General features: G+C 59.3%; 1 protein-coding gene across 1 annotated transcript in view; it reads left to right on the top strand.

The window, feature by feature from the left end:
- The window catches only part of FOXK2 (forkhead box K2), a gene marked incomplete at its 5' end in the record, with an annotated part of 31,039 nt that extends 15,713 nt beyond the window's left edge, over positions 1-15,326 (top strand). The window contains 8 exons of the mRNA XM_037069331.1: positions 5,193-5,387; positions 7,361-7,508; positions 7,828-7,974; positions 9,456-9,649; positions 10,497-10,672; positions 11,678-11,941; positions 12,051-12,233; positions 13,608-15,326. Of these exons, the coding sequence (XP_036925226.1) occupies positions 5,193-5,387; positions 7,361-7,508; positions 7,828-7,974; positions 9,456-9,649; positions 10,497-10,672; positions 11,678-11,941; positions 12,051-12,233; positions 13,608-13,804 (1,504 nt within the window). The remainder of the gene's footprint in view (positions 1-5,192; positions 5,388-7,360; positions 7,509-7,827; positions 7,975-9,455; positions 9,650-10,496; positions 10,673-11,677; positions 11,942-12,050; positions 12,234-13,607) is intronic.
- Between the last annotated feature and the right edge of the window lie 9,495 nt (positions 15,327-24,821).

Below are 24,821 nucleotides of genomic sequence, written 5' to 3'. Positions count from 1 at the left end.
CATTAATTGCCTGTTGACAACAAAAATAATCATTGATGTTCTACTCTGGCCAGTGGCCTAGCAGGTTTGTTATTTTTGAAGTGAGCCGTCTGATTTCCCTGTAAACTAAAGAGTGTTTCTGGAGAAATTCTTAGGGAAGGGGCACCTCGCTGAGCTGAGCAAGCAGCAGGTGACACGCTCAAGTCCCCGGAGGCCAGGGGGCTGGCAGTGCAGGGTCTCAGGTTGGGGAAGTGGTGCCATGCGCATGCCCAGCGCCCTGTCACCCAGCACATGAGGGTTGCTGTCACAGAACACGCGAACACTCCTAAGTGGGATAATTAAAGCCTATAATTAGCTCCTGCTCAGTTCAGGTCAGGACTGGCAGCCGCCTGATTTCAGGTCAGGGTTTCTGGAGCTGTGTGCTTTTCGGAAATTGTGGACAAGGGGTTGCAGACTGTTGGAGGCATGCAGACCCCCTGAAGGCCTATCACATGGCGATAGGGAAGAGAAGGGTCTCGGGCGCACAGCCTGCTGTCCTCCTCGTCTGCTGTGCTGCCTCGGGCTCAGTCGCTGACCAGCCGGGACCCTCCCACTCAAAAGTTCTCCGTCTGCCCTCCCCCCCTTCCCCCCATTGCTCCTGACTCAGCAGTTTCCCACCTGGACTTTCGGGGTCATTTTGTCACTGGGTCTCCAGTCTTATCATTCCTCACAGTTGCTTTTCTTATTGTTTTTAGTATTGTCTACACACAGAAAAACGCCCAGATACGAAATTTAAAGCTTAAGGAGAACCCACGGTGGTGATCTGTCCCTGCTCAGGACACCGTGCACATCAGCAGCCTCCCAGCTGCAGAAGCACTGTCCTGAATCCCAGACTGCCAGTGGCTTTGCTTGCTTTGAACTTGGTGCGTGATGCGAGAATAAATACTTGCACATTTAAACTTCAGTTACCTTCACTCAAACTTCAGCACCAAAGTGTTGTCCATCTGATGCAAATACACCCATCGAGAAATTTTTTCCACTGCTCAAAACAGTTTTTGAACTCATTGATTTTGATGGATTTTAGTGCTTCTGCCATTTTTTGTTTCATCTCTCCCCCATTAGCAAAATGTTTCCCTTTGAGGACTTTATCATCTGGGGGAACAAAAAGCCACTGAGGGCGAGATCGGGTGAATAGGGAGGGTGAGGCACGGGGTCATGCCATTTTTGGTCAAACACTGCTGAACACTCAGCACGGTGTGGGCAGGTGTGCTGGTAAATCACCCATCAGGAAATGGGCAAATGCTCTGAGTCCTCAAAACAAAAACTTCACTGAAAGGGAACACAGCCTCTCACAACACCACCAGCTGGTGCACCGATGCAGATGGGTCCCTAGAACACTCAGATCCTAGGGGAAGCCTGAATCACAAAGGGCTCGCCCTCAGGAAGATAGTGCTGGTTTGTTGGGGTTTCCCCTCTTACATGGAACCCACAGAATGGATTTCAGGGGTGTTTGGGGGTCAGCCAGCATTTTTGTACTTGGGTGTGGAGCCCCGTTCTGTTGCTGCTCCCGCGGTCCCACGTGGTCAGCAGTGTGAGTGTGAAAAACCGACGTTCTGCCGTCCATGGGCTGTGGGCGGTTTTATTAGGGGTGGTTGGGACGCACACTGCTGTCAAGTGCTTCGGGGGTGTCTGGCGAGGAGGGCGTTTCCAGGGAAACCCATGCAGGGACTGCGCAGTGGGGGGGGCATGGGCCCTCGCTCTGGGGACGTGGCCACACCCACTCCTGCGGTGCGCCCTGGGCCTCGGCGTGCGGGCGCCCTCTCTTGCGGGTTCTGACCTGTGTCCACCACAACTAAGGATGTGGGGGGTCTTTTCTCACGCTCGCTGGCCCTATCTACAGAGGGAGGACGGTCCTGCAGCTTCCCGGCACTTCCCCTCGCAGCACCACCCGTCCAAGAGGCCCCACCCCTCTTCCTGGGCTACGCTTTTGTTTTCTCGCCCGCGACTTTCTCGCCCGCGACTTTCTCGCCCGCGACTTTCTCGCCCGCGACGTGGAAGTGACTGTTCTCATCAAGGACCGTGGGGAGGGATGGAGAGCCTTTCCCAGGGTCAGATGTAGGTAACAGCGCACCTTTCCTACATCGGAAGTCAGCGCAGCGATTGCTCTCACTGCCGCGGAACTGGCAGCCTTGCTCATGGTTTAAAGAGCGCAGTCCTGCCCTGGCCCGGTGGCCCACTGGGGTGGCCCTCCTCCCATGAACCAAAAGGTGGCGAGTTCGATTTCTAGTCAGGGCACGTAGAAATTCCTAGGCTGCGGGTTTGATCCCAGTTTGGGGTGGGTAGGGGAGGTGACTGATCAAAATTTCTCTCCCACATCGATGTGCTTGCTTGTCTCTCTCTAAAACCCATGGACACGTCCGTGGTGAGGATTTTTAAGGATAGCGCAGCCCTGGGCGGGCAAGGGGGTGTGGTCAAAGCGCACGGACCTCAGTTATAAGATGAGCCAGTTCTGTGGGTCTGGCCATGGCACAGCCACTCCCGTCAGCACCAGCGGGTTCGGACGTTGCTCAGAGCCTGCCCTTGGATGTTCTCTCCGCACATGAGAGCCTGCTGCGGGGGCTGCTTTGCACTGCGTGTGTGTGTTAGAGCGTTATGTGTGCACCTGAAACTCACACGTTACATCTCCATGATACTGCACAAGTGCCCACAATCCTAGGTACTATTTCCCCTGGGTTTATAGGTAAAACAAAACCAAAGCGAGGTTTTTTCGTGTACGTTAGTCTGCAGAGTGGGTGTGCACCCCAGGAAGACCTCGAGGTGACCCATGAGTGGAGGGGAAGCACGAGTCGGGCTGTGTCCCTCGTTGAGTAGTGTGTTCTGTGCCGATGCGCCCCTGCTGCTGGGCCCGCTCTCCGGGAGCTGCACACCCGGCAGTTTCCAGGCGGGACTCAGGTGACCCAGGCACCTGCGAGCACCAGTGAGCGTGAGGGCGTGTGGCCAGATGCCCAGGTTGGGGCGACAGGCTTGCTCCCCCAGTGCCACCCCGGCACCCTCCAGCCTGCAGAGTGAGCGAGCGAGCGAGGTGCCTGGCGTGGTCTTGGGCTGCATTTTGGTGGACTCGTGGTGTGCAGCATCTTCCCACGTGCCAGTGAGCCACCCCTGTGGGCTTCCAGAGGACCTGTGGGGCCGTTCGCAGGCTGCTGTGTGTGTCCCTGCATTTGAAGAGGCGCGTCCAAACCTCGTTCTAGAGATGTCAGCGTTGTGCCTGCACCCGCGCCTGTCCCTCGCTCGCCATTTCCGGACGGCGTGCTGTTCACCGTGGGCCCTGTGTGACTGCGCAGTCAGGTGTGCGGTCAACAGCGAGGGAGGCTCCTGCCTGCTGCGTTAGCAAGAGGAGGGAGGGGCCTGGGCGCCGCCTCTGGGGACGGTGGCTTTTAGTTCAGTCTGGGCAGTTGTGTCTCAGAGCCTGCCTTGGTGGCGTGTGACCACCCCACCTCAGAGGAGCGATCCTCTCTGGGGCACCTGCTGTTACTCAGGGCTCATGTCTGCTTGCTGCCCTCGGCAGGGCAGCCCAAGGGCTCTGGGTGTGGTGGGAAGTGATCTCGGGGGAGGGGCCTGAGGGGTGACCAACACCTTGTGGGAGTCTTCCTCAGTCCAGCAGGTCCCGTGTGACAAAGCTCCAGCAGAGGCGCTGGGGCGCAGAGCATCCCAGGAAGCGCAGCCGCTCCGGTGCCGCCACCGCCACCCCCACCACCCCCGCAGCATGCAGGGCAGCAAGCAGGGGCAAGGGACACAAACACAGTTCCCACCCAAGCCCAAGAAGAGCTTGGGGGCACGGGGCTGCCACTTGGGAAGCTGCTGATCATGCGTGTGGCTGGAAACCCCAGCACCAGCTCGGAATGCTCCTGGGCCCAGGGTCCCTGGTCTGTGGGAGGAAGGCTCGGTCACGCTCTGAAGGGGGTGCGGGGGCCGTGGGACATGGGGTCCCGTGTGTGGGAAATGGGGGGAGGGCTGAACTGAAGTCACGCCCAGGTGGAGCGAGAGTGTAGAGGCTGGAGTCTTGGTGGGGCCTGGGGCGTTGGGGGAGAGGCTGCAGTCTGGCCCTAGTGTGAGGAGAAGCCCCAGGTAAGAGCTGGAGAGGTGTAGGGCCAGTGGCTTCTCAGTCCTGCTCTGGCCTCCGAGGCTCCAGGGCAGCGGTCCCTAACCTTTGTGGCACCAGAGACGGGGTTCGTGGAAGACAGCTTTTTCACAGGTTGGTGAGGTGGTGGTTTGGGGGTGATTCTAGCTCCCCTCCTGCTGCGTGGTCTGGTTCCTCCTGGGCCCAGAGGCTGGGGACCCTGCTACAGAGGACTGACCTTGAGGGACCTGAGGCAGGGACTGCCAGGGAGGGCAGCAGCCAGTGCCCAAATGCTACGAGGGGCATCCTGGAATGTGGGTGCGTGTCACCTTGACGATGGCAGGGACATGGGAGGTACCCTCCTTTGGTGAGTGCCCAAGTAGGCCAGGGTGGTGAGCAGGGCTGGCCGAGTGCCATCGGCCGGTCCTGGTCGTTCTGCTGTCTATAAATAGTCCCCAAATCAGGCGCTTGTAGCTGGTGCAGCGCCCAGACTCTGAGACCAGGAGTCTGTGGAGCTATTTTTAACCTTTATTCTTTGAAGGCGTTTGGCTTGCGTTTCCTTCTTTTCTTACTTTTTTATTTGAGTCACAGCGAGGCAGCTGTGTTCAAGGTGAAGCAGAACGTTAAATCGTAACCCTTGTCCCTTGCGGTTTAACATGACTGGTTCTTGTCTGCACAGTGAGAAAGCTGGTGTTTTCTTGAAGGAATAGGAACGACTTTTCCTTCCGAAATAAGACAAGCTGCAGGACTCTGTTTCTGCTTGACGACCCAGTGACGCGTGTGTTCGCTTTGAGGGGGTAGTGGGCTGTCACCGTGTCTGGATTGTCCTGAGTCTGCTGGGAGCCCCGCGACAGAGTCACACATGCGTTTTGGGAGGCCAGTGGCGTGCGAGCCTCGCTGGGCCTCCTGCTCTTCTCCCTGCCCGGCCGGTCTCGGCAGTGCTTCTGCAGCCAGGGCTGTGGCCCCATTCGTCGCCCCCCCCCACATGGGAAGGCGTTTGGAGGGGCCTCTGGGCACCGCCCCACAGCGGATGAGGCTTCCGTGGCTCCGTGTCTGGGGACAGGGCCCCTGCCCTCCCGTGCGCTGACAGGCACTGACAGTGGCTGCTCCGTTCCAGGTGCACGTTCCGGTTCCCGAGCACCAACATCAAGATCACGTTCACGGCGCTGTCCAGCTCCAGCGAGAAGAGGGAGCCACCGGAGGCGCCTGCGTCCCCAGGGAAGCCTGCGCACGTCTCGCCCCTGACCGTCAGCATCCCAGACTCCATGGCCCACCTCCTCAGCCCCCTCCCCTCCCCCACGGGGACCATCAGGTGCGGCTCTGGGTCGCTGAACGCCCTCCCCAGGGCTGGCAGATGAGGGGAGGGGGAGGCCTGGGGTGCTCAGATGCCGTTTCCTTCCTGAACACCACTGGCTCTCAGTCCCTGTGCTGTGACCAAGGTTCCCGGGGGTCCCCGTCCCACTTGAGGGCTGTTGTTGCTTGCATGTGCGTTACAGGGGCATATGGTCTGTCTGTCTGTCTGTCTGAAGTCTGGGGTTTTCGTTTGCTACAACTTTGTGTTGATTCTGTCGACTTGTTCTTGGACTGACGAGCTGCACCCATGGATCCCAGTGAAGCGACAACCGTCAGAAAGAATGGGCCCCCCTTGGAAAGTGGGGGATGGCAGCGTCGGGCACGCTGTCCCCATGGGCCCTGGGAAGGCCTCGCGCAGTGCTTGGGTCCTGCTGGGCTCACAGGACAGTGAGGCTCCGGTCAGAGCCACCACCTGCCCCTGCAGGCGAATGTTCTGGAGCCATCAGTTGTCCCCTGTGGCCGTCGGTCCTGTTGCGCTCTCGGGGTGGGGCTCAGGCAGGGGGGCCCTGCGGGTTATGTGTCTCGGGAGAGTGGAACAGGTATTTGGGCGCCACACCTGTGAGTGACGCTGGACTCGGGGGCGAAGTGCACGCCCCTGCTTGTCCCCAAAGCCTGGTGGGGGCAGGGAAGGGCTCCTCTGGTCTCTGTGTGGGGCCCTGCGTGCGGGGGGCTCGTGAGGGCCCCACCTCAGAGGGAACACCCGCAGCCGGGCACTTGAAGCTGCGGGCCTCTGGAAAGGCCCTGCCTGGTTAGCCGGAGGGCCGCTGCACTGGGCATGCAGCCCCAGCCCCTCCCTGGGCGTGGGCGAAGGGACCACAGAGGGAGCAGCAGGTCGGTTTTGTCCAGTACTGGGGACCGGGAACCCCAGCCCCAGCCCCAGTGGACGCGGCAGAGATGAGCGGAGCTCAAGGGAGGCCGGTGCTTGGCAGCCTTAGGGCGGAGCTGGCCCCGGAGCTGGCCAGCCTCTCTCGGCCTCGGCCTGTCTCCAGCCTGTTTTCCTTGCTCTTCCCTTCCTCCGCCTGGATTGCTGCGCCGCTGCCAGCGTTGGCCAGCCCGTGCCCGAGCTGGGGGTGCAAGTAGAACAGGAGGACAGCTATGGGGGCCCCGCTTTTCCCAGACCCATCATCAGCCGGCCATCGGGCCCCTCATCTTCCCCACAGTCACACCTACTACATGTCATCGGCCCCCGGGCTCTGACACGTGTGTCCTAGGTGGGCAGGCACATGGGTGTGCACCCTTGTGGCGTGGAGTCCGGGGGCTGCAGGGGTGGGCTGGCCGCACCTGGTGCTCCTGCCCCTGCACCCGTTCACGCCGTCCTGGTTCAGTTTTTGGAGGTAGCTGTGGTTTCTTGGGCATCTCTCAGACTTTCCTGTACATTCGCCGTGCTTGTCTTTCCCCCCAAACACAGACAGGTCTGACCGCGTGTGCTTTTCTGTGACTTACTGGGTCACAGCACTGGTTGAAGCCCTTCTCTTGGCGTCCCTCCACTCCATGGCCCCTTCTCTGTGCAGTGTGTCTCTTCGGAGAAGCAAACTGTCACAGGTGAACTTGGCCCTGAGTCCCCACGGAGGTTAGGAGGCAGCATTCCTGAAAGAACCTCATGAAAGAACATGTGGGTGACGCCGGGTCCCTGCTCCTGTGGCCCCGGTGCCGCCTCCCCCCGCTCCACGCTCTGGGCGCCCTCCCCGCTGCAGGCTGTCGGGACCGTCCTCCGCTCCCCAGGGGCTCTGTCCTCGGCCCATCCTGGAAACGTCCGGATGTTTCAGTTTGCGCCTCCGTTTCCCCTCTGGTGCAACGGGGGGGGGGAGGGGGGCACTACCTCCCCCAGAGTCTGTCACAACCATGGGCGATAACGCATGTGGGAGCAGAGTCCTGGCCCCACGTGTCTCTGGGCCACCACGGGCTGATGGGACGGTCTCTTCTCGTTCACAGCGCTGCAAACTCCTGCCCGTCCAGCCCCCGGGGAGCAGGGTCTTCAGGGTACAAAATGGGCCGTGTGATGCCATCGGACCTCAGTTTAATGGCTGACAACTCGCAGCCAGAAAATGAAAAGGAAGCTTCGGGCGGAGACAGCCCAAAGGTAACGTCCTGCAGCCCGGGCGGGGGGGGGGGGGGGGGCGGAGCCACCATGTGGCCTGTGCGTCCAGTGACCCCCCCAGCAGGGCCAGGGGTGTGAGGGGGTCCCAGCGGGCACAGGGCCGGCACCCACGCACTGCATGGACCACGAGGACAGGGTGGCTCCTGTTTCTTGTGGGGTCCCAGGTACTGTGTTGAAAAGGCTGACAGCGGCACATGTGCACACGTCTGAACACACGCACACACACGCACACAAGCACAGGGTCCCCTAAAAGCACAAGGCCCCGCATCCCAGCATGTTCAGTGGGAGTTCTCGTGTGCAGGACGACTCGAAGCCGCCCTACTCGTACGCACAGCTCATCGTGCAGGCCATCGCCACGGCCCCCGACAAGCAGCTCACCCTGAACGGCATCTACACGCACATCACGAGGAACTACCCCTACTATCGGACCGCCGACAAGGGCTGGCAGGTGAGCACGGGCCGGCGTGTCGCCGGCCCTGCGGCTGCCCCGCACGTGCTGGTGGGCAGCGGGGAGGAGGGTCGGGCGCAGCGGCAGAGGTGCCGAGCGAGACCGGTGAGGGTCCTGTCTGCGGAGAGGGGACGGCACGGGTGGGGGGCCGTTGTCCCCGCTCTCCCTGACCACATGGCTGCGCCCTGGCCTGAGGGCGTCCTTCGCAGTGGTCACGGGGAGGGTGACAGAGTGGCACGACAGCACCTGCCCCACCCAGCCCTACAGGGATGGGCACGTGGTGCTCTGCACCTGGGCTTGCTGGTCACTCCTGCGGGCCCACCTGGGTGGCCAGGTTCCCACAGAGTGGTCAGAAGAAAGTGGGACCCCTACCCTGCTCCTGACAGCCAGAAGGACGGTCTTGTTCTCAGAGAGAAGCCGGTGGCCTATCCCCACCTGGCTTTGCTGTCCTCAGCCCACAGTCTGGGGACCTGCCTTTTCCTCCAAACCTGAAGAGGCCTGAGGGCAGCAGGGCAGGCGGGGGGTCCCCGCCTCCGACTGCAGCGGACTTGGTTTTCTGGAGCAGCTGATGGAAGGTACTGGCTGTGCCTCAGCCACATCCCGTGATGACGCGACCCTGCGGTCCCCGTGCCTGCTGAGACACCACAGTGCTCACAGCATACGTCCGGACCGCACCACGCACGGCCCCCTGCATGTCCCCAGGGAACCGCCTGGTGCGTGGCCTTCGGGGACCTCCAGGCTGCTCCGCGGCCCCGGGCTGCTGAGCCGCCCCGGCCATTCGGAAGTCAGGTCCTGGCTGGCATTGTAGTGGAAGGGCAGTTGGGGAGTTCCGAAACGATTGGGTAATACAGAGTTTTTCTTTGACTTTATTAGTTTCAAATGTGAACATTAATGTGACTACACGAAGCACGAACTGAATGCAGGACTCGACCAGTTTTTCCCGTCCTTTTGGGGCACTGGGTCAGGCTGGCTGCAGCCTCGGGGGCCACAGGAACCTGCCCCAGCTCCTCATAGAAAGGAGGGGGCAAGAGTCAAGGGGGACGGCCACTGCGCGCCCCCAAGGCCTTGGCAGCTCAGGAGAAACACGCCCTGAGAATGCTTCACACAGCCGTCACAGGGAGGTGTGATGAGTGCTGCTCGGCCTTGGGCTTGTTTTCTCCTTTGCTGCTTTGCTAGAAACTCAGTCCTGGACTAGTTTGTTCTGAATAGCTAGAGTTCCCTGCTCCAAAAAGTACTTTAAAGGGTTGGCTGTGCCCCTAAACAGGGGGGATGGCGCGAAAGGCCAGGTAACTGTAGTGACGTTTCTTTTTCTGCCTGGACAAACGGTGGAAACTGACATTGTACCCCCCGGAAGTAGCTTCTTTCCTGTGGCATAGCCTCTGCCCCTCCTGCTGGGGGCGCCCCTGCAAGGCACCCAGACAAAGTGCATCTTGACTCCTCAGTGAAGAAGCAGACGAACTCTCCGTGTGTTTGTTTCGTAGAACTCAATCCGCCACAACCTCTCTCTGAACCGCTACTTCATCAAAGTGCCGCGTTCCCAGGAGGAGCCGGGCAAGGGCTCCTTCTGGAGGGTGGACCCGGCGTCGGAGAGCAAGCTGGTGGAGCAGGCCTTCAGGAAGCGGCGGCCACGCGGGGTGCCCTGCTTCCGGACCCCCCTGGGGCCGCTGTCATCCAGGTAAGGAAAAGAGGCCTCGAGTGAGTAGCGGTCAGCGAGTCCACCCCCGTGTGTCAGTCCACTTCCTCCGGGAGGGGAGGGCCTTGGCAGACGCACCGAGAGTGACTGTGGAGACGGGAGGGGGCAGACAGTGTCCCTGCTGCTGCTGTGCCGGCGTCGGGAACAGGCCAGGCGGTTTGCGATGTCTGCTCAGACTGTCTCCTCCTGCAGTGGTTGCCTCGCTGGGCTCACGGCCGCGCCGGCCCGCGGAGCCGTGTCCTTCTTTCCCTCTGCCCTGAACCCTCCCTAACACAGCCTTGCAACTGCTTCAACTCGGATTGGTCTGTTCAAGGTTAATGGCCTGATTTCAAAATCATACATTTTTAGCTTCATTAATGGATACTGTTTCTAAATTAAAAAATAATCCTGGCCGGGGTGGCTCAGTGGGTTGAGCTCTGGCCTGCAAACCAAAGGGTCACCGGTTTGGTACACACTCAGGGCACAGGCCTGGGTTACAGGGCCCATCCCCAGTGGGGGTGAGAGAGGCAGCCAGTCATCGTTTCTCTCCCTGTCCTCCCTCCCTTCTCCTCTCTCTGAACATAAAGAAATGATTTTCTTAAACCGAAGTCAATGGAAGTGTGAACCACCGGCATGCACATTGCCCACTCCCGCCACCTCGCCCCTGGGTGCGGGGCGCTGACACAGCCATGCCTGTCACTGGATGTCCACCTCCCTCCTGGTGTCATGGAGACACTGAAGCCGTGGGGACGCAGGTGGTGGGCAGCAGACAAAGTGCACTTGTTAAGCCGAGATGAGGCGGCTTTCGGAGCTCCTCCTTTACAAACCCGTCTTCTTTTTGGCAACACAGAAGTGCCCCGGCCTCTCCAAACCATGCTGGCGTGCTGTCCGCTCACTCCAGTGGTGCCCAGACCCCCGAGAGCCTGTCCCGGGAAGGCTCGCCGGCGCCCCTGGAGCCGGAGCCCGGTACCGCGCAGCCCAAGCTGGCTGTCATCCAGGAGGCGCGGTCGGCCCAGAGTGCACCAGGTGAGGCATTGCGGGCAGGCCTGGCGGGAGGGCTGGTGGCCCGGTGGGAGGAAATGGAAGAGGCTTCGGTTGCTCTGTGCCTCATACCTCATGCGTGGTGCACAGGGGCAGAGTGTGGTTCTCCCAGCTCCGAGAAACTAAAGCACTGTGGTTTAAAAAAAACCACGTTCCTGTGTGTGACGCCGTGTGGGTACCTGAGATGATTTCGAATTAACCTGCTTCTTAGTTGCGTCATCATTTGAAAGCCTATGAAAAGGGCCCTGGCTGGTGTGGCTCAGTGGATTGAGCACTGGCCTCTGAATCCGAGTTGCCAGTTCGATTCCCGGTCGGGGCACAGGCCCGGGTTGCGGGCCAGGTCCCCAGTGCAGGGCGCATGAGAGGCACCCACACACTGACGTTCCTCTCCCTCTCTTCCTCCCTTCTTCTCTCTAAGCATAAATTAATAAAATCTTCTTTAAAAAATTGGAATCAATCTCCCCCCAAAGAAATAATAAACTGTACATTGATTAGCAGCAAAAAACGTTGACTTAATGACCGGTGAACATTGTAACACCAGTGCAAGTGAAGACCGTGTGCCCTGGGAGTTGAAAAACAGAGTGCGCGAAGCATGTCAAACTGACGGCACTTGGGTTCCCAGCTGGTTGGCGGGATGGGAGCCTGGCTGTGTGGGGGCTGCGGCCCGAACCGCAGAGCAGGGCCTGTGGGCAAGCCTGCCACCCTCCGTCCTCAGTGTCCCAGTCCCCTGGCCCCTGCTGGAGGTGATGGCCTGAGCCCCAGGGAAGCAGGGCCTCGCCAGGCCCAGTGGGCAGCTTCCCCCCACCCCCATATCTGTGTCCCTTCCTAAGAGAGGGGACGATGGGGGAGCTATTAGGAGACACGTGACCGGTGCAGACCGAGCGGTCCCGTTCAATCCCTGCCTGTCTGTCCTTGCGATGGGCCCAGGGGACGGGTCAGGTGTGGCGGGACCCAGGACAGCGGCCTCACTGCTGCCCTGTGGCCCCGCAGGCTCCCCGCTGTCCAGTCAGCCCGTGCTCATCGCCGTGCAGCGGCAGCTGCCCCCAACCATCAAGCCCGTGACCTACACAGTTGCCGCCCCTGCACCCGCCCCGACCTCGCAGCCGCCCGTGGTGCAGACAGTGCACGTCGTCCACCAGATCCCGGCCATGTCTGTCACCAGTGTCACCGGACAGGCTGTGGTCGCGCAGGCCGCCGTGCTGGCCCCCCCGAAGGCAGAGCCGCAGGAGAACGGGGATCACCGGGAGGTGAAAGGTGAGCCAGGCCTCCCCACTGGGGCACCCTGTGGGCGGGGGCAGCTCGCCAGCCCAGGTGGGGCCCCCTGAGCTGGTGGGGCCCCTCAGCTTCTTGCTCTGTGTTTCAGTGAGAGTGGAGCCTGTCCCTGCCGTGAGCCGGGTCGTCCAGGCAGCGCAGGGCGGCCCGGTGCAGACGGTCGCCATTGTGCAGCACGCGCCCCTGGGCCAGCACCCGCTGCCGATCCAGACGGTCACGCAGAACGGGACGCACGCGGTGCCGGTCCCTGCCACTCATGGCCAGGGCGGCAGTGGTGAGCAGGGGAGGGCGGCCTCTGCCCGTTGGTTCCGGGGCACGTTGAGGGTTTGGGTCCCGGCAGTTACAAGTTTTGTCTGAGGACACCCAGGACACGCTGGTGGGTATCAGCTCTTGGGGTCCCCGTGAAGGGCTGTCGGACAAGAGGGTGTTTGCGAAAACCTGGAGAGTGGGGCTCCCGCTTTCTGTAAGTCACTTGGCTGTGGCCAGGAAGAAACCTGGGGTTCGAGTGGGGGGTGCAGCTTGGGCAGTGCTCCCTGGGTGGGGCCCCCGGGAGGGCCTGGCGTGGGAGGGGTGGCCCTGTGTGTGCACGGGCAGCGCCACCCCAGCGCCCTGACGCAGACGAGTGGAGCAGACCAGAGAGACCGAGGGAGTGCGCTCTTAGATGTGAGGCGCAGGTGCTTGGTGTTTCCCACGATGGGGCTGTTCTCTTGGTTTCCTTCCTGAGCTGCCCGCTGCCTGGCAGCGCAGCAGACTCGTGTTTGGATCCGAGGCCCGGCGACCTCTGCGCTGGTCTGTCGCCGGGAGCGGTGTCTGCTGGGCGGTGTTCCCGGGCGGGTGGTAGGAGCTGCTGTGCGTGATGACATGTCACCTGCCAGGAGACATGCCCCCCCCGCCCCCCCTTCCTGTCGGCCTGCGCCGGTGGGAACACGCAGTGTGGCTGCAGCAGGAGCGGCCGGTGCCCCGGTCTTGGGGGGACACCCAGGCTCGCCCTGCTGAGGCTGGTGTCAGCCGTGGGGCGTTGTCCACGGGCTTTGGGGAGCCCAGGCCCTGTCCTCCGGCACCTGCTCGGCTGCGAAGTTCCATCTCGAAAGGGCCGAGTCATCAGCGCTGCCCTGTGCTGAGGTGACCGTGGGCCTCCCCTCTGTTCCTTGAGCTCCTGATGCACACACCCCGCTTGCCGTGGTGAGGAGCCGTTAGAGTGAGGTTCCATGTCCTCTGCCCCGACGTGGTCGGGGACGTTTGTGTCCGTTTCCCTGCGGGCTGTTGGGTGGCAGTTGGGTCATCGGGAGTGCCCTGCTCCCTGGAAAACCCAGTGCGCTCTGGCCTCGCAGCCCCGGCGGGCCCTGCTGGGACTTGGCCCCAGGCTGTCGTGGAGGAGCAGGGGTGTCCCGGAGGAAGGTGCAGTTGTCAGTGGTCGTCCTGTGCAGGCTCGTCTTTCTCCTGGGGGAGCTTCGTGGGGCCCTCCCCGGCCCTGGGGGGTGTGCCTCCTTGATGGGAGTCACCTCTTTGAAGTGACATAAAGACAGCAGCTGTGGGTAGAGCTGACCCGCAGAGTGGACGCGCCGTGGAGCAGGGTGGGCCACAGGGAGAAGCTGGGCCTCCGGGCGCAGCGGGGGTCTCCAGGGTCTGACTCACGGTCTCTCTGCAGCAGCGGCCAGCCCTCTGCACATGCTGGCGACGCACGCCTCCGCGTCCGCCTCCCTGCCCACAAAGCGCCAGAACGGCGACCCCTCGGAGCAGCCGGAGCTGAAGCGGGTCAAGACCGAGGACGGGGAGAGCATCGTCATCGCCCTGAGTGTGGACACGCCCCCAGCAACCGTGAGGGAGAAGGGCCTCCAGAACTAGCGGCCGGGAGGGCTCGCCTGCTCTCCCGTCAACTCTGGTGCCAAAAGGAGACACTGCTCCTGCCGCTCTGGGGGCGGAGGGCCCTGCGGTTGGACCTGACGTCAGCGCTGCAAACAAAACCCAGGTGGCCTTACGACTCCTGCAGACGGAAGTCACCCCTGAACTCGAAAACCACGCGGCCTGGTTCTGGCAGTGCCCCGCCCAGCGCGTCTTTTAACTCCGAGCAAGACTTTCCGTCCTTCCGAGTGAGGAGGGCGCCTGGTGCGAGCGGGCCCGGGCGGGCCCTCCTCTAGGGGGCGCGCAGGGGCTGCCCCTCCGCCCAAGGACCCGAGGGGCTGGCAGGCGAGACAGTATTTTGTTGTTCATGTGGAATTAGAGTATTTTGAGTACTTTCTTTCTTTACGAAATGACGGGGTCTGCGACATTTCAGAGCACTCCAGCTCCCCTCGGGAGGTTTGGACTCACTGGCCCGTGGTGCAGATCTCGTGGGGGAAGGGAAGCCACGTAGTCCTGGCTGCTTCCAGCCTGAGGAAGGATCCGCTTGTCTGGCTGGAGTTGGGCAGGAGCCACGTGATGACAGCTGCCGGATGAATTGACAGCTCCACGTGGGCGGGCCGGACTCGCGGGCTGCACTTAACTGTGTCTCTCTCTCCTTTCTGTTGTTTGTTCTCTGTGTTGGCCTGGTCCCTGGTCCATTTTCCACTCTCAGTAAAGCGAGTCTCCTGAGTGTTGTGTGTTTAAAATGACGGAACTATTCCTGCTTCGTCTGGGGAACCAGTTCGGTCTGTGATCACACACCCTTCCAAACAGGTGTCTCAGGCCGCTCGGTGGCACATTTGCTATTTTAGGTGCTGTCACCACTCGGCCTGGTCCAACCAGCTGTCTGCCCGGCGGCCACGCTCGCCCAGGAGCAGCTGCAGGGGCCCGTGCGGAACTGCGGGCGTATGGGGGCTGGGCGGCGAAGGCCCTGGGGTCGCGCGCTGGGGACATCCGGGTGGTTTCCTGATTTGTAACAGCACATTCCCCTTAACCTGTTGGGACTGAACCCACCGCTGAGGCCGACTTCCCTCCCACACACAGTGACAGCGAGAGAGAAGGAGACGGGGGGGCGCCCCCACGGCCACGGCGCAGGTCCTCCAGGAGAAAACCACTCGCCCTCCCGGAGCGACCCGGGTCTGGGCAGAGCAGCCGTGCAAAAAGAACGAGGGCTTTGGCCTTATTGTGAAATTTTAAATGTCATCACCGTAACATTATTTATTTAAATGTAGTTATTTTGGTATTTAATTTTTTTTTAAAGAGAGGAAAAAACCCTGTATTTTCCTGGTGGGATGAAACGGCTCAGAATGGTATATTTAGGCAACTTTAAACATTTATTATTTACCTGAAGACCAAATATGCTGAATCTGTTCTAAGTGTTGTGTGTTGACCCGAAGTGCGGGGCTGTCGCTATGTCACTGCAGACGATGCGCGTTGAGAGCTGTGGAGTCACTGCACAGCAGCTGGATTTATAACTCGACCATTTCAAAAATAAAATGGAACCATCAAGTGCGTGAGCCCGCGTGTGTGACAGACGCAAGCGTGGGCGGGGCTCCCGGGCAATAGTCCCGCCTCCCGGGCGCTGCACCATAGCTGCTTTGTTCCCGGGGTTGGCGATTGGCAAAGCGACGCTGACTGCCCGCGCCCTGCGTGTGGGGTGAGGTCACTGCTCCGAGGGGCCCCGTGCCAGCCGCCAGCCGGGAAGACTCGCAGCCTTTCCCGGTGTCAGCCCGTCCCGTCGAGTGATCATTTCAGCCCAAAATGTACACCGTCAGGGGCTGGAGGGGCTTGGGCTGGGTGCTAGGTGAGTGCGTGGTCCTCAGATTGCAGGGAGAGGAGTGTTTGCTGCCAGGTGGTGAGGGTGGGCTGTTTCAGGGGCCAGAGTATGCTTTCCTCCTGCTCCCGCACTCGCGTGGCGCCTTGATCAGCATGTAGCGATTTAAGGGCATTAAAGGGAAGGCCGGGAAACACATGAATTAGAGAGCTATCATATGTGGTTGCCTCTCCCACGCCCCCTACTGGTGATCTGGCCCTCAACCCAGGCGTGTGCCCTGACTGGGAATCGAACCTGTGACCCTTTGGTTTGCAGGCCTGCACTCAACCCACTGAGCCACACCAGTGGCCCCAGCAGGTTTTTTTTTCCAGTTTAGTTCTGATTCCCAAGAGCCCTTAGCACACCAGGAGCCACCAAGCTGCTTCCCAGCTGCCCTGCTGGAGGCCTCGGCTGATGGGGCAGCTGTGCACCGGCAGATCCTGCATGTCTTATTTTAGGAAGTTTCTGAGGGACTAGGAACTTCATTTCTGCAGCTTCGCCTCGAACCAAACGAAACCACAAACGGGAGACTTGTGACCCGTGCGGTGTGGAGCATTCCCAGGCGTCTGCAGTGGGGACCGAGCTCCCTCTGTGCGGTTGAGGCCTTGGGGCACGGTGAGCGCCTCCAGTGCGCCGCCCTCGCGTGTCCTCGAGGACAGAGCAGGCAGGCGCCGTGAGTGGGGCCGCATCGGGACTCGGGATTTCCCTGCTGCGTGACACTGGAGGTAAGTGACAGTCTTCCGGTCCTAATGCTTAGTCCAGGAAGTATAGTGGTGATCTGTGTGCAGATTCGAAATTCTAGAAGTGCCAGCTTCCTGAAGTCCAGGAAAATGTGTGCACTGCTTTGGGTGGAGCACATCGTGTCTGCCGTTGGGCAGCTTCAGCAGGCGCTTCCTCCCCAGGCTCGCACAGGCTTGGGGCTCTGCGCGCCTGTGCGGAGCAGTGGCGCCGGGGGGTTTGCATGGGAGGGAGGCAGGGGTCCAGCTGGAGTCACAGCCGTGAATCAAGATCCCTGCGAACGCCCGGAAATCGTGTTAGCCTAAGGAGGCACATGGCCACGCGGTGCCCAGCCTGGGACGCTGGCCAGCCGGCCACTACAGAAAGTCCACACGGCGGCTGCCGTCCGAGTCTGTCGTGGGAGGCTGGAGAGCGCGGCCCAGCACCAGTCCCAGGGTGTGCGCAGGAAGGCGGCTCGGAAAATGTCGCATGAAGTTCCTCTTGGGGAGCTGAGTGAAGGAAGCTAAAGTTGAGCAACTAAGGACAGAGTTCAGAGACAGTTGGGTAGCAGAAACAACTGCTCAGCGTGTCCAGAGGCTGTTTCTCCCGACGAAAGCATTCACCATGGCGTTTGCCAGGCGGTCTCCGTGTCGAATTAATCGTGTCGTGTTAATCGGTGCTTTAAGGTGCATTATGGTCTTGCCCTGGTCGGGTTGCTCAGTCGGATGAGTGTCCTCCTGGTGCACCAAGGTTGTGGGTTCAGTCCGTAGTCAGGATGCATACACGAATCAACCAACTGCCCTGGGTGGTGTGGCTCAGTGGACTGAGCGCCGGTCTGCGAGCCAGAGGGTCGCTGGTTCACTTCCCAGTCAGGGCACACGCCTGGGTTGTGGGCCAGGTCCCTGCTGGGGGGCACATGAGAAGCAACCACATACTGATGTTTTCTCCCTCTCTTTCTCCCTCCCTTCCCCTCTCTCTAAAAAATAAATAAAATCTTTAAAAAAAAAAAAAGAATCAGCCAATGAATTAATAAATAAATGGAACAACAGATCAATGTTTCTCCCTCTTCCCCTCTCTAAAATCAATTAAAATTTTTTTTAATGAAGTGCAGTATGATGTTAACCTCCCCTTCTCTCAGGAGATGCTACTCTGGTAACCTCGCTAGGTTCACCTTGTTGAAGAAACAGATGGCTCCTGTCCCACAGGGTCCCCACCTTCACCCACACAAAGGGCGTGGCGGGGAGGAGGCCTCCCTTCAGACAAAGCAGTTCAGCGAGTCCCTGTCAGGGGACCGTCCCGTCGGCACGTCCAGGCACCCTGCAGTCACCACGTGGTCCGTTCTGGACGCCGGGGCAGGCGGGGAGGACCCTCCGGCCCGAGGGCTTGAGCTGCTGCCGCCGTCCAGCACTCCCCGGGGCTCTGCAGTGACCTCCACGCACGCTGGGTGGACGTGCCGGCCACTGCTCCCCTCCGGGCTCATGTCCACAGCAGTGTGAAAGCCAGGTTTTCACAGGGGCCTTGGAGGCTCTGGGGAGGTGACTGACCCTGTACTAATATCCTGATTTCAGAAATGGCCTCAGAGGCTCCTGTGGTGCAAGCAAGTGCCACCCCCTGGGGTCACAGCCAACTGCCACCAATACCGGTAAAGCCCCTGTCTCAGTGCCCAAGAATGACAGCAGCAGACAGCTCAGGGCAAGGTCTAGAAGTGAGCCGCCAGCCCTGGTCAGTGTGACTTGCTTGGTTGGGTGTTGCCTTGTACCGTAACCAGATGGTCGATTGTGAATTCGTCTCCAGTCAGGGCACAGAGGGGAGGCAACCAATCGGTGTTTCTGTCTCTCTGCCCCTTCCTGTCTCTCATATCAATAAGCGTGTCTTCAGGTGAGGATTTTCTAAGAAGTGGCGGCAGCAGCAACACGGTGACTGCCTCTGGGTTCTGTTTCCTGCTGTGTGACGGGCAGAAGCTTCGGGACAGCCCCCGTGTCAGAACTGCACATCAGGAATGGGCCCGAGAAAGTGCCCTCCCCCACCCATTCCGGCCAGAGTTCCGGGAGTGGCCCCGTGGCAGACCCTGGGGTCACGCAGCTGTGCGCCTGGGAGCTGGGACCCAGGCCTCCGAGAGCGGCCTTCCCTGAGAGGAGGAATCAGAGAGAGGCAGCTGTACCCGAGGTGCACAGAGTCCTTTCTCGCACCACTGTGGTCCCACGCTGGACTCCGTCACAGGGTGAGGAAGAGGGGACCCTGGGAGATGGGAAATGTGGGGCAGGTCACAGCAGATGCAGAGTCGGAGAACGCTCCCCTAGGGCTGGGCACACCCGCCTGGGGCCACACCCGGACGGCCGCTGGCGGAGGGCACCCACGTGGGCACAAAGCAGTGCACAGGCTGGGGAAGATGCCAGAACCACTGCCCTGCAGTCGAATCCCAGCCAGACCATCTACCTGCTTTAAGAAGTCAACATTTTCTAGGTTCTAATAGGACTCCTTCTCCCAATACACAGTCTCCAAGGACATGAAAGTCAGCATGCGCTGGAATAATGAGAAGCACACCTGCGCTTCCGTTTGCTCTGACCATTGCAACAACCCTCCACGAGGCAAAGGCTCCTGGAATGAACCAGAAGTTAGAGAAGTTAAAAACCTCTGAAATGAAAACTTCATTGAGCAAACAGAAAGACGTTCAGGAATGGAAACAAACCAAGCCTTAGGGCCTTTGAGACAATAGAAAAAGATCGAATGCCTGTGTTGATGGATTCCCCGCAGAAGGAGAAAGGCACTGGTTTAAAAATAAGTTTACAAAGACATAATGGTCGAAAACACCCCAACTTTGGTGAAAGGTGAACTTAAAGGTGCACAGAGACCAGCGGACCACAAACAGAGTGGACTCAGAGGAGACAATGTCCAGCTGTACACCTTTGACCACAGAAACGGGTTTTTTTTACCAATGGGAGGGACTTACCCAGGCCAGTCAGCTGCAGGGACTGGCTGTGACCACCGACCAGCACCCTCTGCCCTCTGTGGAGGCTCAGCTGTGTGCAGGCGGGTGGTGGTGCTCTGACGTGGTCTGCAGCTGTCCACTGGGTGCACAGGCCCTGGGGTTCCCTGGGTGGTGCAGGCCAAGGTCAGCCCCCACCCGTGTTCTGCCCTGGGGCCACCCTACCTGAGCGGCAAAGCAGTCAGGTGGCTGTTCCTCGTGCTGGGTTTGGAGACGCCCAGGTGAAGCCAAGCTGTGAACCCAGGCTGCTGCTGGCGCCGGGCCTGGGGCTCGCTGAGGCCAGCTGCTGCTTGTTGGTGAGATGTAGGAAACTGTGAGGCAGGAGCCTACCCATCCTTCTATGGGAAAGCTACTGTTACCAGCTGTAAGCTGGGTGGGACTCAGCCTCGGGGGATCTCCACGGCGAGGGAAACTGCGTTAGCCAGGTAGATGGAGTCTCAGGGACCGCAGCCGCCTGCCGGCTCCGGCTCTGCCTGCCAGCCTGCCTGCCTGCCTGCCTGGGAGACAGCTGTCGCCCAGCTCCGGCCTTGGTGCCAGACACTTCAGTTCCTCCTCAAATGCTGCTGGTGCCTTTCAAGCTGCTGCCCCGGTGCTGGAGCTCAGAGGGCGTGAGTCTGAGTAAGTTCATGTGTTTGTTCTTTTAGAGCAGGGGCGTCAAACTCGTTTTCACCAGCGGTCACATCAGCCTCACGGTTGCCTTCAAAGGGTTGAATGTGACTTTGGGACAGTATAAATGTAACTGCTCCTTACCTAGGGGCAAGGAGCTCAGCGCTGCCGCTGGGTAGAAACAAGGTGCGGGGCCGGATAAAACCAGGTGGAGGCCAGACTGTTTGCCTCCGTGTTTTAGAGGGACTGCTTGGGGCTCCGGCAGTTTTTGTACTGAATGTCCGCCGGATTTCGCACCCAGAAGTTGTGGGGACTTATCTCCCTGCCACTGGTACCCTGAGCCGCGGGGCCTGTTGTGGGCTGGGACCTCTGAGACAGTCCTCCAGTTGTCTTGTAATTGTTCATTGCAGTTGTTCCCCTGTTTGCCCCTCCACACTCCCCACCTGACCCACACTCACCGTCCATCCTGAACCCACTACCCCTTTTGGCTTTGTCCCTGTGTCCTTTTTAAATATATATATTTTATGGATTGTGCTACTATAGTTGTCCCATTTGCCCCCCTTTACTCCCCTCCACCCTGAACCTCCCTCCCACTACCATTCCCCCCACTCAGTTCATGTCCGTAGGTCGTACATGTAAGTTCTTTGGCTTCTCCATGTCCTATACTTTTTAAATTTTTTTTAAAAAATACATTTTTAATTTATCTTTAGAGGGAAAGGGAAGGAGAGAGGGAGAGAAATATCAATGTATGGTTGTCTCTGTTGGGGACACACAATACATTGTGTGTCCCCTGCTGGGAACTGGCCTGCAACCTAGGCATATTTCCCAACTGGGAATCGAACTGCGAGCCTTTGGTTTTCAGGCCCGCACTTAATCCACTGAGCTACATCAGCCAGGGCTCCATTTCCTATACTAGTCTTAACCTCCCCCTATTTTGTATTCCCTGTACCTTTTCCCTCATTGTCCCTCTTTGCCTCCCCGCTGATAACCCTCCATGTGATCTCCATTGCTGTGATTCTGTTCTAGTTGTTTCCTTAGGTTTTTGTTTGTTTTTTTTTCTAGGTTTGGTTGTTGAAATTTTCCTGTTCATAGTTTTGACCTATTTCTTAAATAAGTCTCTTTAACGTTTCGTATAATAAAGGCTTGGTGATGATGAACTCCTTTAACTTGACCTTGTCTGGGAAGCACTTTATCTGCCCTTCCATTCTAAATGAAAGCTTTGCTGGATGGAGTCATCTTGGATGTAGGTCCTTGCCTTCCATGACTTGGAATACTTCTTCCCAGCCCCTTCTCGCCGCCTGTACAGTTTCTTTTGAGAAATCGGCTGACAGTCTGATGGGAACTCCTTTGTAGGTAACTGCCTCCTTTTCTTTTGCTGCTTTTAGGATTCTCTCCTCATCTTTAATCTTGGGTAATGGAATGATGATGTGCCCTGGTATGTGCTTCCTGGGGTCCAACTCCTTTGGGACTGAGCTTCCTGGACTTCCTCAAAGTCTATTTCCTTTGCCAGATTGGGGGAGTTCTCCTGCATTATGTTTTCAACTTCTTGCTCTTCCTCTTCCCCTTCTGGCACCCCTATAATTCAGATGTTGGAACGTTTAAAGTTGTCCCGTAGGTTCCTAAGCCTCTCCTCATTTTAAAAAAATTCTTTCTTCATTCTGTTCTGGTTAAATGTTTCTTTCTTTCTTCTGGTTCAAACTGTTGATTTGAGTCCTGGTTTCCTTCCCATCACTGTGGGTTCCCTGTACATTTTCCTTTATTTCACTTTTCATAGCCTTCACTCTTTCCTGTATTTTGCGACCATACCCAGCCAATTCTGTGAGCATCCTGATTACCAGTGTTTTAAACTGTGCGTCTGATAGGTTGGCTGTCTCTTCATCACTTATTTGTATTTTTTCTGTAGCTTCGATCTGTTCTTTCATTTGGGGCACTTTTTTGCCTCTGTGGTGCGCTTGTTACCTAGTAAGGGGCATAGCCTTAGGTACCCCCAGGGCGGGACAACCCTCTTTGCTGCATCGGGGTGCTGTATGTGGGGGAGGGTCCGAGGGGGAACAGTGCCACTTGCTCAGCTCTCAGCCACCTTTGTGTCACTTTCTCCGCCCCCCCACAAGCAAACTGGGCCCTTGCAGCACTGTTTCCGGGCGGGTGGCTTGTGTACGTTCTAGGACCCTGTGCATCTCTCCAGTGGACTCTCCTGTGAGGCTGGGACTTTCTCCCGCTGCCTCAATCCCCACAGGTTTTTACTGCCAGAGGTTGTGAGGTTTTATTTCCTTGAGCCGGAACCCTGGGTTGTGCCTTTGTCTCGCTCTCCAGCTGTTCCTCCCAGTTTGTCTGCACGTGAATGTCAGACCACCTGCTCCACCAGCTGCTGCCTCGCCATGAGTCTTCTCCGCCCCTCCCTCCAGTCTGGGTGAGTGTTTCTTCTTTAACTCTTTGGTTGTCCGACTTCCATACAGCTGGATCTTCGGGCAGTTGTGGTTGTTTTTTAAAACTTTGTTGTTGCCCTTCTTTTGGTTTGTTGAGGAGTCACAGTGTGTCTACCTATGCCTCCGTCTTAGGTGGACATTTCCTCCCGAATTTTTATCCACTGCACTTGGGTGTGGGACCAGCCTGTTCCACATCTGCGTCCCTCCTACCAGTCTGGATAGGTGTGGTTCCTTTAATTCCGCGGTCGTCAGACTCCCATTCAGTTTGGTTTCTGCCGGTTCTGCGTGATGGTTGTTCTGTAGTTGTAATGTTGATGTGGTTACACTTACATTGTACTGTAGTCTATTAAGTGCTAAAAAGAACTGTCTAAAAACAATGTACACACCTTAGAACAGGCCAATCCAGAGACAGAAAGCAGATGAGTGGTTACCGGGAGATGAGGAGATGGGAGGAAATGGGGAGTAATTTCTTAATAACTATGAGGTATTTTGGGGGGTGTGAGGAGGCTTTAAAACTAGAGATAGGTTGTAGCTGCCCAGCATTGCCAACGTGCCCACCCACATGCCACGTTACGATGGCTCAGTGTATGTTATGTGTTTCCTGAATAAAAACAAAGGAAACTAAAGGGCTAGATACCACTAGCAAATGTGACCAAACACAGAAGGGGAGCTGCTGATGGGACCCCTGCCTTGTGCCCCGAGGACGTGTGGGCCGCAGGCACCTGGGAAGCCTCGGCAGCTTGTGCCGACTAAACCACTCGGCAACCCCACTCGGGATACTTTATCCAAAACAAACCTGTGATCACCGGCATCTCCAAATGTGGAGCCTTTTTAAAAATCGTCATTTCCGGAATCTAGAAACATGCCAGCTGCCCTTCCGTGACTGGAGGAACGGACAGTCCGGGAGGTCTGGGCGCTGGGCGGCTGCTGACCCAGCAGCACAGGCGGCTGTCGGAGCCTCACTGCGCTGTGGCACCCAGCCTCAGAAGGCTCTGTCCTCCCCGCCCAGCCGGGCTGCACGGACCGTCCTCCCCCTGGTGCCTGTGGGTGTGACCTCATTGGGAAACATGGTCTTCGCAGTTGTGCTTGGGTTAAGACAAAGCCATTAGCGTGGGCTCTGGGCCCACGGAAGAGGACACTGGTCCCACCCGCAGGGGGCGAGAGGCCTGGGACAGACTCGTCCATGCCTGGAAGGGACCAACCCTGCCAACCCTGGGTGCCACTTCCAGCCTCCAGAACTGGGAAGGAAGAACTTTCTATTGTGCCGAGCAGCCCTGCGTGGGACGCGGTCACAGTGGCACCGGATGTCCGACCTGGCGGGCGGAGGGTCAGCGGTTGAGCGGGGCTGGGAGCGCCCTTCATCTGACAACACTCCTAAAACTGTGCGCTCCCTGGAAAGAGTCTGTGAATTTTAAAGGCATTAAAAAGCTCAAACGACCTCTTCCCCTTCGGGTGATCCGCACGTACGCGCGTGTGCCGGTGCGGGGCTGAGCTGGTTTGGGGCAGCAGGACGAGAGGCCCGGGGCTAAGGACACAGAGCGGCGTGGACGGCGTGGGCGACAGCTGCAGACACGCGCTCAGGGGAGGAAGCCAGGCACGCGAGGTCGCTGCGCAGGATTCTGCTCTGCGGCTGAAGTGTCCCAAACGGGCCGCTCCACCGACAGCAAGGGGCGCGGAGAGCAGCGGCGCGGGCACCGGGCCAGGGGCGGCTCTGCGGGGCGAGGACCGCGGAGAGGGTCGCCACGGGGCCGAGCTGGCTCCTTGCGGTGGCTCTCGGGGTCGCTTCCTGTGTCCAGGGGCTCGGCCTTGGTCCCGTGAGACCCTGGTAACCCCGCGGGAGACGGAAGATCCCCCGCCCCCGGGCTCCCCGGAGCCCCGCTCGCGCGCCCGGACCCGCCCCGTCGGTGCCCCGGCCGCTGCCGGGTCCTCGTCGTGCCTGCCGCCCCACCCCCACCCCTAACACGCCCACGGTGAAGGCGGCCTGTCCCCGTCAGCGCCGTGGGGGCGGTCGCCGCAGGAGGGCGCCCCCAGGCTCTGTCCTCGTCCCGGCTGAGCGGCAGCCGCCCCCACCCCTGGCCGGGGTTCCCCACGCGCAGAGACCCTCGCGCGCCCTCCGGACGTTTGTCCAGGTGGCGGTGCGCTCGGAAAAGCATAAACTGGTGATTGTACGGACGTGAAGGACTCGCCTGCGCCCCTAACCAGTCGGGCCCCGGTGTCCGCGAGGGAGCGGGACCCACAGCGGGCGGGGCAGCTGAGGGCACGTGACTGGAGCTCCTGGGGGCGGGGCTTGCGACGCGCATGCGTGACTGGAGGCGGCTCCGCTGGCGCGCAGCGGCGCGGGAAAAGCAAACCTGTGTGCGACCCTGGCCCCCGCCACCCCCGGGCACTGGACACCCTCGAGCACTGGATTCTGGGAGAGGGCTTTTGAAATGG

Source organism: Sturnira hondurensis, unplaced genomic scaffold (genome assembly GCF_014824575.4).
Source record: "Sturnira hondurensis isolate 20B ecotype Veracruz unplaced genomic scaffold, ASM1482457v3 Scaffold0001221, whole genome shotgun sequence".
In the NCBI taxonomy this organism is placed as follows: Eukaryota; Metazoa; Chordata; class Mammalia; order Chiroptera; family Phyllostomidae; genus Sturnira; species Sturnira hondurensis.
The sequence above is the reverse complement of the archived record's forward strand: the minus strand, read 5'-3'. Positions and strand labels throughout refer to the sequence as shown.